The 18017-nt window shown below is 35.9% G+C and overlaps 2 protein-coding genes across 4 annotated transcripts; one reads left to right on the top strand and one right to left on the bottom strand.

The window, feature by feature from the left end:
- Positions 1-1261: 1261 nt before the first annotated feature.
- On the bottom strand, positions 1262-6850 carry LOC106131126 (uncharacterized). 2 transcript variants are annotated; one of them, XM_013330118.2, is made up of 7 exons: positions 6597-6850; positions 6085-6267; positions 4893-5215; positions 4545-4704; positions 3617-3734; positions 2619-2755; positions 1262-2019 (listed from the first exon to the last, which is right to left on the bottom strand). In XM_013330118.2, the coding sequence occupies exons 1-7, from the start codon at positions 6726-6728 to the stop codon at positions 1918-1920; spliced, it is 1155 nt and encodes a 384-aa protein (XP_013185572.2). In that variant the 5' UTR covers positions 6729-6850; the 3' UTR covers positions 1262-1917. The 2 variants fall into 2 exon arrangements, with proteins under 2 accessions (XP_013185572.2, XP_013185573.2); XM_013330119.2 differs by having other exon boundaries at positions 1264-2019; positions 6606-6849.
- A 369-nt stretch (positions 6851-7219) lies between these two features.
- Positions 7220-15197, top strand: LOC106131371 (cysteine--tRNA ligase, cytoplasmic). 2 transcript variants are annotated; one of them, XM_013330467.2, is made up of 11 exons: positions 7220-7622; positions 7842-8108; positions 8388-8604; positions 8687-8897; positions 9408-9640; positions 10436-10669; positions 10926-11061; positions 11856-12061; positions 12833-12995; positions 13503-13699; positions 14304-15197. In XM_013330467.2, exons 1-11 carry the CDS (start codon positions 7441-7443, stop codon positions 14427-14429), a joined length of 2172 nt encoding a protein of 723 aa, XP_013185921.2. In that variant the 5' UTR covers positions 7220-7440; the 3' UTR covers positions 14430-15197. The 2 variants fall into 2 exon arrangements, with proteins under 2 accessions (XP_013185921.2, XP_060800672.1); XM_060944689.1 differs by having other exon boundaries at positions 12830-12995.
- The last annotated feature ends 2820 nt before the right edge of the window (positions 15198-18017 follow it).

Genomic DNA, 18017 nt, shown 5'->3' with positions numbered 1-18017 from the left:
TGAAAATATAAGTGACCCCATCAAGACTAGTATGAAATGCAAGTGTTAATTTTTGTACACTTTCCCTTATCAATAAGATAACACCAGATAAAAACAATACAAGTAACTTTAACGGGATATGACTTAGATGTTAACATTCCATATTTTTATATTTACTTGCAATCACTTTACTTTATAATTTAATTTTATGTACATTTAACGACACAGTCATACTTTATATATACTCAAAAGTCAGATCAAGATAACTGCATAAAATTTATGAGTTAATTGTATATAAAACATATAATGTGCAGCTTAAAGTAAGATCTGACTTAGATTTTCATGATACATTTTCTTTTTATATAATGACCTCTCGGTTTTAAGTCAATATCTTTGTGTATAACAAAGTTTAGAATACACCATAGTACATACATACATACATACATACATAAAATCACGCCTCTTTCCCGGAGGGGTAGGCAGAGACTACCTCTTTCCACTTGCCACGATCTCTGCATACTTCTTTCGCTTCGTCCACATTCATAACTCTCTTCATACAAGCTCGGCGGTTTCGGGTACTTTTGACCTGACCCTTTACCAGGACGTCCTTAATTTGATCAAGATACGTTCGTCTAGGTCTTCCCACTCCGACCTTTCCCTCCACACTCTCCTTGTATATCTGCTTAGTCAACCTGCTTTCATTCATCCTCTCCACATGACCGAACCATCTTAACATACCCTTTTCTATTCCTGTAACTACATCTTCTTTCACATCACAACATTCCCTTATCACGCTGTTCCTTATCCTGTCACTCAATTTCACACCCATCATACTCCTTAACGCTCTCATTTCCACTGCATTTATTCTGCTTTCATGCTTCTTTTGCCATACCCAACTTTCACTCCCATACATTAATGTCGGGACCAACACGCCCCTGTGCACAGCCAGTCGAGCCTTTTTGGATAGTTTCTGACTGCTCATAAAGGCATGCAAAGCTCCATTCACCATGTTCCCCGCGTTCACTCTCCTTTCAATATCACTATCATACTTGCCATCTGATGTAAACTTTGATCCTAGATATACAAACTCTTTCACTTGCTCCACTTTTTCTCCTCCAATCAAAATATTACATGCTGTCATTTCTTTCTCCATTTCAAAAACCAGTGTTTTAGTTTTACTTACGTTCACTTTCATTCCTTTCTCTTTTAAAGCTTCATGCATACAGTTTACCATCTCCTGTAACTCCTCCGCTGATGACGCCAGTATAACACCATACACACATAGTAATCATTCAATTATTAGTTATGTTCAATTACACTTTACTTGTATGAAATTGACGAGTTATTAAAGCAAGTTCAATACAACAACATATATGCCTTAAATGAATATTTCTTCTATGTGCTTTTATAATAATGTTACTATTTCTGATATTATATTACCATATCATAGCCTCTTGCTTATAGTCTACAGTATACAAGATAGTTACTGCAATAATAAAACATTTATCCAATTATATAGTTATTCACAATATATTTAAAATGAACATTCTTCTTAACTTTCTTAAATTCAAATCAATTCCAGAAAATATTTTCTGCAAATAACATAATGCATTTGATTTGAGACACACATCTGTACATCAGAGTTATCATGTAATTTTTGTACTTGACACAATATTTTGTGAGCAAAATATTGAATACCATTAATTATCTTTCACATGAAAGAGTAAATATAAAAAAATGTATAAACAATTCCTGGCGTTTCCAGTTCTGATCATCATATCCGCTAGCTGCATGTGGAGTACGGGTCACCGATCACAATTCAAAAGCACCAATATGTCTGTAGAAGTCAGAAACACAAGCACACCTTGACACGCACAACTATGTAGACTACAAATAGAGTAGGAGTCAGAGTTCGGGAGGCGTCTAGCGGCCGGGCGACTAGATCTGCGTGGAGCAGCGCTTGGGCGGCAGCTCGAACATGTCGCCGTGCACCGAGCGCGCCAGGGCCTTGATGCTGGCCGCTATGTCTTGCGAAACCTCCTGCAATGTCAATGTTATACACACATATAGATATAACACACACACACACACGCACCTCTTTCCTGGAGTGTTAGGTAGAGACGTCCGTTTATCACTATCTTTTGTTTCATACGCATTCTTTAAGCTTGATTAGAACTTTCACCAGAATATCGCCAATTTGATTCATGCTAATATTGGTAATAATTTCCATTATTTATTACGTCAAACCCGCCTCACCTTGAGCAGTCAGAAGAAGCCTGCATCTGCTGTAACCTTAAGTCTCGCCACACCACCTTGTGGGTTTCCTTCTATTTTACATCTAATTTATATTTGACTCCATATCAACACTAAGCCATATCTGTACTTTCATTAATTAATTTATTTATTTATTTACGCCAATAATACAATGGTAGTAGTATTTGGCAAAGAATTCCTTTATAACAAAATATTATCTTGACAGTCTTCATTTCACATACATAGGTCAAAGAACAAGTATATGGGCAAGAAACTAAGAATTTACTTATAGAAACAAACCTCAAAGTTTAACACTGTAGTAACATCTTTCCATTATATCACCATAGTTTTGACAAAATATGATGAAAAATATGTGTTTTACTTACATCATCCTCTAACTCTCGACGTGAAGACGACCTTTCTTTGCCAAAATTAGGTACACTTATAGGCAGCGAGTGAGCAATTTCCGATGCATTTCCACCCCGTGGCCGCGATACCTGGATGCCTTCGTCATTACTCGCCTCTGCAAATAAATTAACTCTCATTATTTTTAGTATTCTCATAATCAGTTTTTTATAATATTCTATTCGGTATTCTCAGTATGTTTGTGCCGACATCTCTACGCCACAACTCACAATAGCCAATCACGCGAAGTTTTCAGCCAATAACAGCGACGAGTCAAAATCGCGCAAGCGAAGGTTTCACGGATTGAAACATATATACAAACTCCGACACAATGTCGTTGATACCGCGGTTCCCTAGGCATAACACTTCGCCTAGCGGAAGATCTTCCCTTTGGTTGCGATCGAGTTGAATTATCGCTCCCGCTACATGTCAATTTAAATTTCGATTGTTTTTTTAATTTCTTTACAATCAAAATCCATTTACTAATTAATTGAAGATTATTATTTTAGACAGTGGGTGTAATTTTTTCAATCACTGAGGTATCCAGATAAACATGACCTTAGAGTCCTCTGACTATTGGGCCTGCCTATACCATAAGAGATAAAGATTGTGTGTATATCATAGCAATCATATTAACTCGATATAATGCTTCTAACATTAAAGTCCGCCAATTGTGCTACACATTTGTATTTTGTACAAAAAGTTTAAATAAATAAATAATATTTATTAACTCTTTTCTTCTAATTAATGTATCTCTTGAGTGAATATATATATTAATTAGGCACTTTTGAAATTTTATTATATTTTGCGTGTTTTATATAGAGACTAGCTTTTGCGCAGGGCTCCACTCCCGTGGGAAATTCCAGAAAAAGTAGTCTGTCACTCCCGAAAGTCTATTCTTAGTAGTTTTTGAGTGCATTCATTACAAACATACATAAATACAAATCTTTTGTCTTCATTATTAGTGTAGATTACTCACCATCAGAATCGTAATCATCTTGGTCCGAAATAGCGCTGTTGTGAGAATCCATGCCTTCCAAATCGAATAGAACATCGGCATCCAATGAGTCCTCTTCGTGTGAAAAATTTCTATTACGCTGAAAACCACAAATTTAACTTTTGTAGGAAAGTTTTAAAAGTGAAACAACCATACCTATACGAATTACGCGACATAAAACATAGACGTACAAACAACTAGACCAACCATCCGGCTGAACAACAATTGTAATACAGTAAGATCCATTTCTGAATGAATCAGATATCATTACATTTTTCGCTTCCCACGTCTGTATGTATGCTTATACTTTAAAACTACACAACGGATTTTGATGCGGTTTTTTATATTAGATAGAGTGATTCAGGAGGAAGGTTTATATGCTTACATGCTTAATATATTAGAGAACCACTGATTATTTTAAGATTTCTAATATGAAGTCGTAAATAAACACTTTTTTGCGCTTACATTGCAAACGCTGGCTGAACTCTACGAGATAAATCAAAACAATGTACAAAATATTGTATACCTTAAAAAGGTTTACAAAAAAGTCCGCGATGGTATATATGTTTCTCTCTTAGAGATAACTCACAATTATCAATTTGTATCCTTTACTATTTACGAGAAATAATAATTTACGAAGTGATTTTAAGCAATACAGCATCAATCCTTATCTAATAAGGTACCATAAATATATTTTGCATTTAATATGGAATAATATTGGCATTAATAGCATGTAATTTAAATGAATATTTTTGAAGCGGCGGCGCGGCACGTGCGTGCCAATATATTTTGGTATCAGCTTTGCACCCGTACGAAACACGAAACCGGGACAGGGCGCTAGTTTATAATATAAGTAGGAAGGATATCACCATATTGTCCCTTTTTATTTCATTTGTTACATGGTAGGTACCTTAATAACTTGACTTTGAGGAATCTTTTTGGCATCTTTGATAGAGGACAGTCTTCTTCTCTGTAGCGGAGGTAATTGTGGTGAGGGTGGCCCATTGTCAAGGCTTGTGTCAACTCTGAGGCCATCACTGATAGTGTTCTCCCGTGCTTTACTTATAATGCTGGAAACATTAAGAGAATCTTGTTAATATTGAGAAGTTTTTTACAGGGTATAGATATTATCAATCATTTAAAACTATGTAAGTGGATGTTATAAAGATATCTTTGTCCCACTGCTGAGCAAAAACAAACTTATCTTTATAGACACTATAAATCTAAATTACATTTTATTCTAATAAAAATGAAATACCTAGCTAAGATCTTGTGGTCCCGATGTGCTCTCTCTCTGAAAGCTTCATATTCTGCATATTTCTGATCCTTGAACTGCCTTACAGAATCCTCCACTGCTTCCAGTTTAGACTCTAACTGGGACTCTAAAGTCTGTCTCAGCTGTATATTAAGGTTCCCAATCAGCGGCTGCGTAGACCACACATTCATTTTGCTTATTGTCCGATTGTTTGTGTCTATATTTTCTTTCATCTCAACATCACTAGTGACACCTGGCAACAGTAGGTTGAAAACTGGCGAGAAATTACTAGATTTTCTCAAAGCAGTTACTTGGTCTGAAGTAGTCTGAAAAGGATAACAGTTCATTAAAGTAAGTATCTTATATAGATAATATGTCATTTGATCAGTTCATTTAAGTGTTATTACAAACAAAGTAGTGTGTTATTACTTACAAAGTGAAACAAAATTTTAAATAGAAGATGTACTAAAATAACATTGAATGGCTTAAAATCAAGAACAAAATTTAAAAATTTTAAGTACTATAGATAGATGGTTAGTAGTAGTCTTCTCATGGCTATAAATAAATTTCAACAAAAACTTTATTACAAACTCAATAATTTTTATGTTGGTTTTGTATGTGCATGTTAAATCAAAAATTTTTGATTTAACTTGAACATACAAAAGTTAATAGATGATTAATATTTATTTAAAAAATTGGTTTAAATCATAATTTTCATTTAAATAATAATAATAGTCATCTCACTGTAGAACAAAAGGCACCATATATACTTCTTCATGTTGGCTTTGGCCCCATGAAGCCTCCAAATTGACCAGACCTTCATGGGCCCATGCACATTTTCAATATACATGAGCACATACATTGCCACAGCTTTATCCCTTGCGGGGTAGACATAAATGACAGTCTTGCCAGCCCATCACCTAAAGAAGTATCCTAAGTTTATAAGCTCTTGATTGATTTTTACAATCAGCACTAGATTAGAAACAGATAGCACACACTTTGTTTTTCTCTGCTACCAGACAAGCTCCTATTCCCTTAGTTGCCTTTTATGACATCCATTAAAATAGATGGAATGATCCTATTTTAAATTATGGGGAAGAGGAGGAGGAAAACACAGCACCTATAATTCCATCCAATCAAAAAAGTTGTAACTGACAAATTTTAACTGAAAAAGGTAGTAAGTTTATCTACTTACAAGTATAGATTTAGCAATCAGCACAGTAGAAGATCCATTAGGTCTCTCATGTAACATGGCATGGGTGCTTAGGCCACAGGCCAAACAGAAGTAAACCGTAAAACGGTCTACAACACGCTGACCAAGGAGGGCCTGCTGCGCCACTTTCGTTTTCAGGGTACTACTAGGACTTGAAACCAATTTCTGAAACAATAATTATATGTTTCAAGTTTACAAAGGCTCTTCTTTCGCTAAAGTTTTCGAATTATTTAGTTTACAATCATAAATGTTACATTCCAAAGTTTACACAAAATAAACAATATACATAACCCTATTTATGGGTAAATATTATGCGGATTGTATGAATCGCACATGTATTGCGCTATTTATACCTACTGTACGGTGTATGTTGCGTGTTATTATCATATTTTAGTAATATATCAAACATTGTTACTAGAAATTTCATTCGGTTATTTTTATTTTCGGCAAGCAATCAACAACCCTTTTACGAGTCAAGGTCAATAGATGTTTACCGATGGTACCTCACTAAAAAAAATATCCCTTTGTTCTGTCGTTGTTAACTCCAGCTTCGCGATATCAACATTGTCTTCGATTGTTTCACTCTCCAATGTTATGTTCAGACATTTACAGATGCACAGGGTCATTATGATAGTAAATCAGTATTTGAAAATGATTAAATTCACAAATAAAATAGTCAAGAATGCCGTAAAACACGCACAGGTTTTGCTATAGATAAAAATATATTTTTATCTTGACCTAGCTAGTGTGCGTGCTCTTGCTGTTGTATGTGTGTGTGTAAGTGTGTGTAATGCCACAGAATCAACTAGGCACTAAGTAGTCATTCCTAAATAGACCTGGGATTTATTAAACTAAAATTGCTTTACAATATTTCTATTCGAGTTCTGAATACATAAATAAAATAAAAAGAAATTTAATTCACATTATGTAATAACTTTGATATGACTATCAGAATGTTAGTTGGTGTACATTGCATCTTTCGTGTGCTCAAACTATAATTTTGGTTTAAAAAAATACGCATTGGAAAAGAAAATAAAGAAATGTCTGTTTTATGAAAGACGCAAGAGCTTTAATAAAAATAAGAAAATATGCAAGGTGTCAAAGTCTCAGTGGTCTATTATAGTTATTTGTCACTACGGGAAATTATTTCCTGTACCTGCTTCAAGTGATGGTTGTTGGTTTCTCTGTATTTTTACTTTCCAATACGTGGCAATTTAAGTTGTGATTTTTAATTATACAAAACCACTACGCTTTATAAACTTCAGAAGGATTTTAGTGGTATATGTATTCTTTCCTATTTGGAGGTTAGAATTTGCTTGATGAATAATTGCAAAAAAAATGTCTAAAAGATCGCAACCTAGCTGGTCGCCACCATCAAACACTAGAAAACGGCCAACATTAAAATTATTTAATAGCTTAACTCGCCAGAAAGAAGAATTTGTGTGTTCCAATGGCAATCGGGTGAACTGGTACAGCTGTGGTCCTACAGTGTATGATGCCTCCCACATGGGCCATGCAAGGTATAACTTGATGTTTTAATTATTGGTCTAATGTATTAATAATTAAGTAGTTAATATTTGGCATGTAAATTATAATAGGCACATGGAAGTCATAATAAATTTTAAAGCAGCAGAATAGAATTCAAATATGATTACTAAATTATTTATTTATTTCAGTAAAATACAAACGTTTACAACATGGTTTGAATAGTAATCTGACAAAAAATTTGTTTCTTCTAGGTCATATATCTCTTTTGATATTTTGAGGCGAATAATGTCAGATTATTTTGGATATGATATTTTGTATGTAATGAATATCACTGATATTGATGACAAAATAATAAAAAGGGCAAGGCAGAACTATTTGTATGAAAAATATATAAAAGAAGCAAGAAAACTAGATGACACCATAGATGATGCAACATCTGTAGTAAATTATTATGAGGAAGTAGTTAAACAGGCAGCTGACCCTGATAAGAAGAATGCTATGCAGAAAATGTTAGACAAGTATGTAATACAGTAACTTTAATATTTTTGACATATATCATAAGATTCTTAAAATATTTTGCCTACTCTCACAAACTATAAAAAATTTTTGCAAAGATTATCAAATTGACATTAATTATTTTTGATCTAGTAGATCTTTATTGTTCATTCATTTATTCGTTGCCTCAATATGTTAGCATCAATGAGGCCACTTAACAGAAGTGCATGTATAAGTAGTTTCAAAACCCAAATAGCTGTATAATAATTTATATGAAAGTTATCAAACATATATGTTTTTAGAGTTGCTTCAGCAGTTAAAAACCTTAAAGCACATGTGGAGAAAAATGATGCTGACCAAATAAAAGAAGCCAAGTGTGAGCTCCTTAAATCAGCCAAGGATCCTATATCAGATTGGCTGGACAGCAAGTACGGAGCTACTGTCACAGACAATGCCATATTCACAGCACTGCCAAGGCATTGGGAGAATGAGTTTCATAAAGATATGAAGTCATTAAATGTAAGACACTTATCATTTGATGTTTTTTCTCAGATATATTTTCATTGTAAAGCTTGCACCATAAATTACACTTTGCTTTTAGGTTTTACCACCAGATGTATTAACAAGAGTGAGTGAATATGTTCCACAAATCATAACATATATTCAGAAAATAATAGATAATGGCTTAGCTTATGAATCAAATGGATCTGTTTACTTTAGTGTAGCAGAGTTTGATAGCAGAGACAAACATCACTATGCTAGACTAGTCCCTGAAGCATATGGTGACACAAAATCGTTACAAGAGGGAGAAGGTATGGCATTATTACAATTTATGAACTAGGATATGACTAATATGCTTAATAGACTTACTTAGGACACCCACTACTTCATATTTTCTAGTCATCTGTCAGTTGAAAACGAAAAATCTTGTTAATTTCCAGTCCGAATTTCGAGAAGTCCTCGCTTAGCACACCCCTAGACCTCATAAGCAAGGTACATACCTACATGCTAGATTATAAATTTCTCGATCCATGGTTTGGTGTGTGTGTAGCCTGTCTGTCAGTTACTCAAAACCAGAAAAGTATTCTATTTAGAGAAAAGCTAAATATTTTTGTATGTTTGTAATGAATAAACTCAAAAACTACCAGACTAGAGTTATTATAGCATAGAGTTTAGGGAGTAATATATGGGTTAGGTACTTTTTTCTGGTATGTCCCACGGGAGCGAAATCCCGCGCAAAAGCTTATCTAATACAATTTGGTAAAAAATCGTACTGAGAATTGGCATTTCCTGAAGTTTAAGGTGACAATGAACAATTTAAGGTGACCTAAGCGATGACACTGGAGAAAAGCGTTCGCCCAATGACTTCGCCCTGTGGAAGCGCAGTAAGGCGGGCGAGCCATCGTGGGAGTCGCCGTGGGGCGCGGGCCGCCCGGGCTGGCACATTGAGTGCTCCGCCATGGCTTCTGACGTCTGCGGCTCCAAACTGGATATACACACGGGAGGAGTCGACCTCAAGTTCCCGCATCATGACAATGAATTGGCTCAAAGTGAGGTAAGAATATTATCATTCAGTACCTATCGTCATCCCTTTCGTATATTGCATGTCCCAACATTAGGTAGATAGATAGATAAATCTCTTGCATTGCACTATAAGAGTAAAACATACAAAACAACATAAAACAGATAGAGATGGTACAAAGACTTATCGCTTATGCAATCTCTTCCAGCCAACCTTTAGAGCATAGAGCAAGATAAATTCATTCATTCGCGTTTATATCCCTTGTGGGGACAGAGTCGGCAGTCTTGACAAGACATGTTCAGCTTTATGGCTTCATGATGGAATCAAGATTAAAATAGTGCCAGGTTGCTAGCCCATTGCCTACAAGAGGAATTCCAAGTGTATAAGCCTGTCCCTTAGTCAATTTTTACAACATCCATCTATACTAATATTATAAAGCTTTCGGCTTGTTTGTGTTTGTTTATTTGAACACGCTAATCTCAGGAACTGCTGGTATGAATTGAAAAATTGTTTTTGCGTTGAATAGACCATTTATCGAGGAAGGTTTTAGGCTATATAACATGCTGCAACTATAAGGAGCAAACAAATAATTGAAAATGTGAAAAAAAATGAGGAAAATTATTCATCCTTGAGGGTTTCAATGATGCCCAAAATACCTATTCCACGAGGACGAAGTCGCGATCGCACAGCTAGTAGCTAAGATATGGAGGTGTTCTCTTCTAAAGTGCCGGAAATCACACGGCAAAGTCCCAAAGACCACGATATTGACCACATACAGGTTTCCGATGGTAATTATCTTTTAAATAAAGTATCTTATTTCTCTTTCAGGCTCATTACGATGAACCTGGTTGGGTGAACTACTTCCTCCACACGGGCCACCTCACGATCGCTGGCTGCAAGATGTCCAAGTCCCTAAAGAATTTCGTGACGATCTCTGATGCACTAAAGAGGCACACAGCACGACAGCTGCGCATCGCCTTCCTATTGCATGGCTGGAAGGACACGCTGGATTACTCAGAGAATACTATGGAGATGGCTATACAGACTGAAAAACTGTTTAATGTGAGTTTGCTTTAATTAATTTACAAAATTTATACATCGAGTCGGCATTCTTGAGAGAAGGACTCAATAATCTGCTCCTTTCCCACGAACAAGATGTGTGTACATGTGTCTATTTAGGTTTCTGACACCAGGATGTGTTTCTTTAATGCAGTCAGACTCTTGTGTCACGATGTCTACTCGTAAATTCTTAAAGTTAATTGTTATTTAAACTTTGTACATTTTTGTTGTTAAATATTGCGTTAACATTGAATTTCAGGAGTTCTTTTTAACAGTGAAGGACGCCCTCCGTAGCGGGTACGCGGAGGGCTGCGGCGGCGGCTGGGGCGCGGCCGAGCGCGCGCTGGCCGACAAGCTCAGTGCCGTCCGCGAACAGGTGCATGCCGCGCTCTGTGGTCAGTATTTACCTTAGCGACGCAAACTTCAAACTCATTTATTATTCTTCATACACATTATTCGCGAAACGATCAATACATAATCGGATAAGTTAGGTAATTTAGCGATAATAGCAAAATTATTTCTTTGCCATGCCTATGTTTCGGTTGATTTAAGTATTCTGACATAGTTATAAGTTATAGGTTACCTACTACCTTTTTTTTCGGTATCATGGTCACGAGCGAATCGCGGCATTACCAAAGAAGTGAACGCAATTGGAACAAATAATAAGTAGGATAAAGTAAATTGATATAGTTGTTTTACGTTAAAATAATTTTAGTAATATAAACCCATTGGAATGTTGTATCGTGTGGTACGATGAACATTTATATATATATGTATATATATAATATAGGTAGGCAGTTAAATCAATTCTTATCTCAATTTGACCATGAAGGAGTGCACTTGTACTTGTTCTGTTTTATGTTTGTATAAATGATTAATACACAAACAATAACTTAATATATGTGACACTTAGGTATGTCGGATGCTTGGAAGCTCTTAAGGGAACAGGAAATACTATATTTGACGTGTAGGACGTGGTTACGGGCAAAAGCTAGTAGGAAAATACAGGGTTACTTGTAAAAAAAAATTACTTTTTCAGATTAGCGCATACATACAGATCGAAAATAGGGGGATTTTATAATATATAGTGATATGGTTCACTACATATTATAAAATTCTCTTTTTAAATTCATTGACAAGAGCTGGCTGGTAAACTTGTTAAATTTCTTTTTTCTCTCTTGTCACACAGACAACATTGACACACGTAGTGCGATAGACGCGTTGCGCGAGTTAGTGGGCGCGGCGCACGTGTTCCTGCGAGAGAGCGCCCCCCGCCCCGCGCCGCTGCTGGCCGCCGCCGCTAGATACGTCACCGATATCTTGCATATATTCGGGGCTGTGGAGGGGCCAAGAGGAGGCATCGGCTTCCCGATATCAGACACGAATAATGTTTGCGTGAGTAAAGTTTTCACTACACTTTTGTAAGTTTACAATCGCAAGTGAGTGCTGTGACCAGTAGGGGTTCATAAGACTATCAATTGGCGCCGCGGACGTATTTCTGCGGCCCCATGCTCCACACCGCGCCGCTACTGCCCGCCGTCGATAGATTCTACACCGACACACTGCATATTTATTCGAGCCATATCAGACTTTATTGTAGTACGTCTTTCTAGAATAAATATTATTAAATTACAACAAGCAAACAAAACATTATGTAACATTTGGATACTACATCTAAACATATAAATAAATTGAATTGTGACCGACTTCGTAGGGATTCAGAAACTTAAGTTTGATAAGAGTCGACACGCCTGTTGGTGGCTGCGGCGACTAGATGCGATGTTTAAAAAACTATATACATGTACACGTCTACTGATATCCCTTGCGGGCTTGACAGAGCCAACAGTCTTCAAAAGACTGAAAGGCTACGTTCAGCTGTTTGGTTTATTAAATAGAATTGAGATTCAAATAATGACAGGTTGTAAGTCCATCGCCTTAAAGAAGAATCCCAAGTATATAAACTTATCCTTTAATTGCCTTTTACGAAATCCATGGCAAAGAGATGGAGTTGTCCTTGTCTTTAGTTCCGGGAACAATACGGCACAGTTTTAAAAATACATTTTTATATCCCAAAAAATAGCTTTTCACGTTTGATTAAACTTAGTATTCATATATACCTAATGCTACCAATTTTGTTCATGTAAAATATATATTCAAACCAAGCAGGTGGAAGATGTGGTGATGCCGTACCTAGAAGTGCTGAGCGAGTTCCGCGCGCGCGTGCGGTCGGCGGCGCGCGGCGGGCGCGGCGGGGACGTGCTGGCGGCCTGCGACGCGCTGCGCGACCGCGAGCTGCCGGCGCTGGGCGTGCGGCTCGAGGACAAGCCCGGTAACTGCCGCTGCAGACACACGACACACTGGGTTTTATTTCAAAATGAATAGGGAGGGGACGTAGAAGGGTGAGAACAGAAAGAAAAAAACTACCATATTTCGGCAACTGAACCATAGTCTAATATGGGTTAACTCCCTCTGCAAATGTTGCTCCGTCAGGTCGGACGGGAGGCGCTCCGTGGAATACCGCTAGTGGTAATATACTCCGAGCTTTTCAGCTAAACGCCAAAAGGAAGATGATAATATAAAATGACCAAAGTGATACAAGCTAAAAAGTCTTGTCCACAGTGAATACTGATAGAATTGCTGCAGGCCGAAATAAGACCATTTCTGCTCAAAGCGGTTTGATCTGATATTATTAGCATTAGATATAAGTAGCTCATCTATCAAATAAAATAAGCGAATTTCAAAGAAAAATATTTATAATTTTTTTTACTTTTGACACAATGTTATGGGTAACGACTTTTGTTATAGATTTTAGGTCTTACCATTAATCCTTTTACAGATCGCACAGTAGTAAAGCTTGTAAGCAAAGAAGAGCTCATGAAAGAGAGAGAAGAGAAGGAAAGAGTAGAAGCAGAGAAACAGCGGAAGAAGCAGGAACTACTGGAGGCTCAGCGCGCTAAAGATGAACAGAAGAAAATCCCTCCCACGGAGATGTTCCGCCGCGAAACTGACAAATACTCCAAGTTTGATGATAAGGTCAGTGTTTTTATGGCAAAAGATAATACCCACACTTATAATAATAATGGCATGTGTAGTGTCTTCCACGAAGTACTGAAAAAGGCGAACGAAGGGTAAGTGCTGTTGTCGCTGTAATTTCGGTAAAAGGCAGGCATAAAAGGAGTAGGCATTTGTCTTCCATCTTACTTGATGGTAAGTGACGATGAAGACGAAGGTGTTACTTGCCTGTCCAAGATAAACCCATTTATACTACTTTTGAATGTTCGCGGACTGTACTTGTCTGGCTACGATTTGGTATTTTAAGGACGATTGAGTGAAATTTCCGTCTGTCTTGTAGCCCAATGGAGGAATGTACTCGTCAGTAAAACCACGAGGAAAAAGCTATAGTGTAATATAAACATCAGTATAATTTACCTAGATTACATACATACATACAGTCACGATACGTGGGGAAGACAGAGCGAACAGTCTCAAAAGACTGATAGGCCACGGTTAACAGTTTCACTCAATGATAGAATAGACACAAACACACACACATACCTTTTCCATAAAAATATGAGTTGTGTAGAACGTCTGTGTTTAAACAAATTACACTACAAAACGTTATTTTTATTTTATTCAGGGCTTACCAACACACGACCACGAAGGCAAAGAGCTCAGTAAAGGGCTCGTAAAGAAGTTGCAAAAACTACAACTGGCCCAAGAGAAGAAGTATAACGAGTACCTGGCTACCATCAACACCTGCTGATAAATGTGAACGCCGTATAGTAGGTTTTATCAACGCTGAAACCCAAACAGCCCAGTTAAGCTTTTATTCAATTTTGGAAGAGTCTTTCTTTGTGTCTACGAAAGTCTCCCATCATTTAATACGAATAGCAAAATTGAATATAAAATCTATTTTAGGTAGCCCAAAATAATGTAGTTTTTTTATTTGTGGTATTTATTGCCAATATAAGAAGTTAGGTTCAAGGTTTGAATATTTTTTTTGTTGATCTACTGTAATGTAATCACTGATAACAGAGTGTTTTAAATTGACATACTACATGTATGCAATACACTTATATAATCTATCTGATTTTTATGTTTTGTATAACCTAAAAAAGCAGTAATAGAATTATTTATTGGACATAATTAGTGTGAATTACATGGGTAAAGGTAACTAGACATTTGAATTTATTTAAAACACCAGCGTTAAATTTATTTTTTCCAGTTACACACTAAATTCTTTTACCCATAACTAAATCAGTGTCATCAAAATAGTTTAATATATATTTAAGTATTAAATAATATTCCCCGAATCGCTATGAGCATATAGCTACATGTATATGAATTTTAAATTTCTGACTAGAATCGCAAGCTCATTCCACCTTAGCCTATTTTGACTTTGCATTTAACTTAAAATTTCCATTTTAGCTACTGTCAGTATACTTTAGGCACTTCAGTATTAATAAGTTTGATTTATTTATTTGTTTCTTTTATAATTAACTAAAACCTTTAATAAATGATCGATATTATACTGCTGTGTTTTCATTTCACCTATTCAGACTACTTAACTGGTCAATTATACACTAACAAATATAAAAATGTAGTTTTTTTAAAGTTATAACTAAATATTTTACGTAATTTAAATGTGTTATGTTTAAATTAGCGTGAACTAATAACCCTTGTAATGAAATGTTACATACCATACATTAAGTCACGCGTCTTTGAAAAGTCACATAATTTTTTTCTTTCAGAACTCTTACGATTTTCTTTGCGATTCAAATTAAAATCCCTGAACTAAGTTTAACTATTATTACTGTACAAATGATAGTTTGTCAAATACAACAAATTGAGCTATAAAAATGGGGCGGCATCAGACTCCACCGATTATCTACATTTAAGTAAACATTAAAAATGAATCAAATCACCGTCATTCGTGACAATGGGAATGCGTCGCATGAATGAGATCTTTAAAAAGCGGCGGCCGCGTGCGCCGCTGCCGAAACACGACAAAAACTTTAAACAGGAGTTTTAAAAAAGGTAAAAAGTGAGGTAAACAATCTACCACGTTTTTTGTTGGCGCAATGACGCGGGGTGGCACAAGTACCGCACGCGAGCTGTGCCACTGCGTCCGACGGTTTTCAGTTAATGTGGGGCGTCGGGGATCATTCTTTTCACATTAATATTAGATATTAAAAAAAGGTATAATGTTAAATCTATATATTTATATGTACAATAATGGTAGAGTTTGTTTGTTTGAATATTAGCTTAATTCCTGTAGCTGCCGATTTAATGGCATTGCATTTCCGTTTTAGATGTAAGTACTTAGGATTAAGTAATAACTAGATTATGATTATTATAAAAAATAATAAATAATAAACAGTGCTTTTGTGGCACAGTAGTTTAACCTAAATAATGTTCTAGGATCTGGTTCAGGAAGAAAAAATGTATTTTAACCACTGCTGGTCATAAGCTAATAAGACGTTACGTACGTACGTCGGTAAACCCAAATGAATCTATACTGATATTATAAAGTAGAAGAGTTTGTTTGTTTGAACGCACTAATCTCAGGAACTACTGGTTCTAATTGAAAAATGTTTGCATTGAATAGACCATTTATCGAGATATAACATCACGCTGCAACTATAGGGAGCAAAAAAATAATGGAGAATGTAAAAAAAATCGGGGAAAATTATTCATCCATGAGGGCTTCAATGATGCCCAAAATAACTATTCCACGCGGACAAAGTCGCAGGAAAAGCTAGTATATAAAAAAAACAAATCGCAGTATTTTAGAAATTGTTTATTTCAATTGTAAGTATTTTTTATTCATGACCCAAGCTCTTATCATCTTCTGGTTTCAGTCCTCGTAGTGTTCTCATCTGTCTAGCGAGAAGCCCATGGTCCAAATGTGACCGCGATTCTATAGGGGGTAAATTAGGTTTTTACACAAAAAAATTCGCGTCTGACATCATCTACCTTGCGAGGAAACTTAACCCAGATTGGACCATGGTTTGGTTATCCAGTTGAATTGTGCCTGAATATGAAGAAAGAACATGAAACGATGTTTTCATTCACTGTAAGAGCTTTAAGTCTACTCATACGAGTATCACTTGTATTTTCACAGAGCAGTGACGGTCGTACAAAAACACAAGCTCACCATCCACCATTGTGCTGGAGTATAAAATTACAATTGGTTACTTAGAACATATGTTTGTTTGTTTGTAATACCTTTATTGCACTGAAATTCAAAGTTACAACAAATAGAACATAGTTATAACAGAAATAAATAACTTGCAATGGCGGACTTATCCCATGAAGGGATCTCTTCCAGTCAACCGGCAAACTATAAAGGAACTAGGTAATTAAATAAAAAAGCGGCAAGTCGCTGTGTTATTAGAAATAATATAATAATATACTAACATAAATACAAATAATAAATATTTATGTACCTACTCATAGCATTTGCGTTATTTTTTATTTACTAGTAAATAGAATCGTAACACTAAAGTATTTTTTTCTAAGTTACAATAATAGAATAAGTTATTCCCAGGATAACCGTCAAATTTTGATTGGGGGAATGGATTTTCAATAGTTTCTACATTTGATTACAATCACATTTATCGTGGTCAAGGCAACAATGGGATTGTGTACGGAAGCAATTCGGAAGGGGCGATTTCTTGCCAAACGACTGGCGGTTGACCGCCCGGCGAGATGTCAATCACGATCATTTGAATACAACTGGGAATTCAACGAAGAAACTGCTCAATGCAGACATTGTTCCTTTTCCACATCCCGCAAAGATTTCACGATTGATTATTAAAATGAAGTCAGCGAAGTGAAAATCATGATTTAAGTAAAAAGCTACTTTTCACAAATTTTCGTTGAGATCAACCGTGTGTGACAATTGTAACGGTCGCTCCATTGATACCTTATATTTTCGAGATTTCTACGATTGAAGCGTTTGATTGCAGGCATGCATCGCTAAGCAATATGTTAATTTTGTTAAATTGAATATTTGAGATAAAATCTTATTTTTAGTGTTATTTTTACGTAAATGTAACGGTTACATTATTTTTTTTAGTTTCGCTCTGTCGAAAGTTTCCCCTCTTCGTAAAAATTCATTTCAGTGTTAAGTACCTTCGTCTATAATAATTGTTGTCTTAGCAAATTTACGACGATGGCAATTAAAATTTTAATTTATGAATTATGAAGAGCGGGGAGTCCCTCGCTGTGTAATATCGTATTTAATCTATTGTGATATATTTTAGCGACAGCGACAGTGTCCCGTCGGACGGGGTTTCAATTATGGCTTGTTTTTCATCACATCCCCCGAAGCACTCTGGTGCCGCTT

Source organism: Amyelois transitella, chromosome 6, assembly GCF_032362555.1.
Source record: "Amyelois transitella isolate CPQ chromosome 6, ilAmyTran1.1, whole genome shotgun sequence".
Taxonomy (NCBI): Eukaryota; Metazoa; Arthropoda; class Insecta; order Lepidoptera; family Pyralidae; genus Amyelois; species Amyelois transitella.
Note: the sequence above shows the minus strand (reverse complement) of the source record. Positions and strands in the feature narration are given on the sequence as shown.

Coding starts and splice junctions, on each gene's coding strand:
- LOC106131126 (XM_013330118.2), bottom strand. CDS start 6,728: ATGACCCTGTGCATCTGTAAATGTCTGAACATAACATTGGAGAGTGAA. Junction 6,268..6,596: donor TTTTTAGTGAGGTACCATCG/GTAAACATCTAT, acceptor TTATTGTTTCAG/AAATTGGTTTCAAGTCCTAG. Junction 2,020..2,618: donor GTCGAGAGTTAGAGGATGAT/GTAAGTAAAACA, acceptor TTGACATTGCAG/GAGGTTTCGCAAGACATAGC.
- LOC106131371 (XM_060944689.1), top strand. CDS start 7,441: ATGTCTAAAAGATCGCAACCTAGCTGGTCGCCACCATCAAACACTAGA. Junction 7,623..7,841: donor TCCCACATGGGCCATGCAAG/GTATAACTTGAT, acceptor TGTTTCTTCTAG/GTCATATATCTCTTTTGATA. Junction 10,670..10,925: donor AGACTGAAAAACTGTTTAAT/GTGAGTTTGCTT, acceptor ATTGAATTTCAG/GAGTTCTTTTTAACAGTGAA.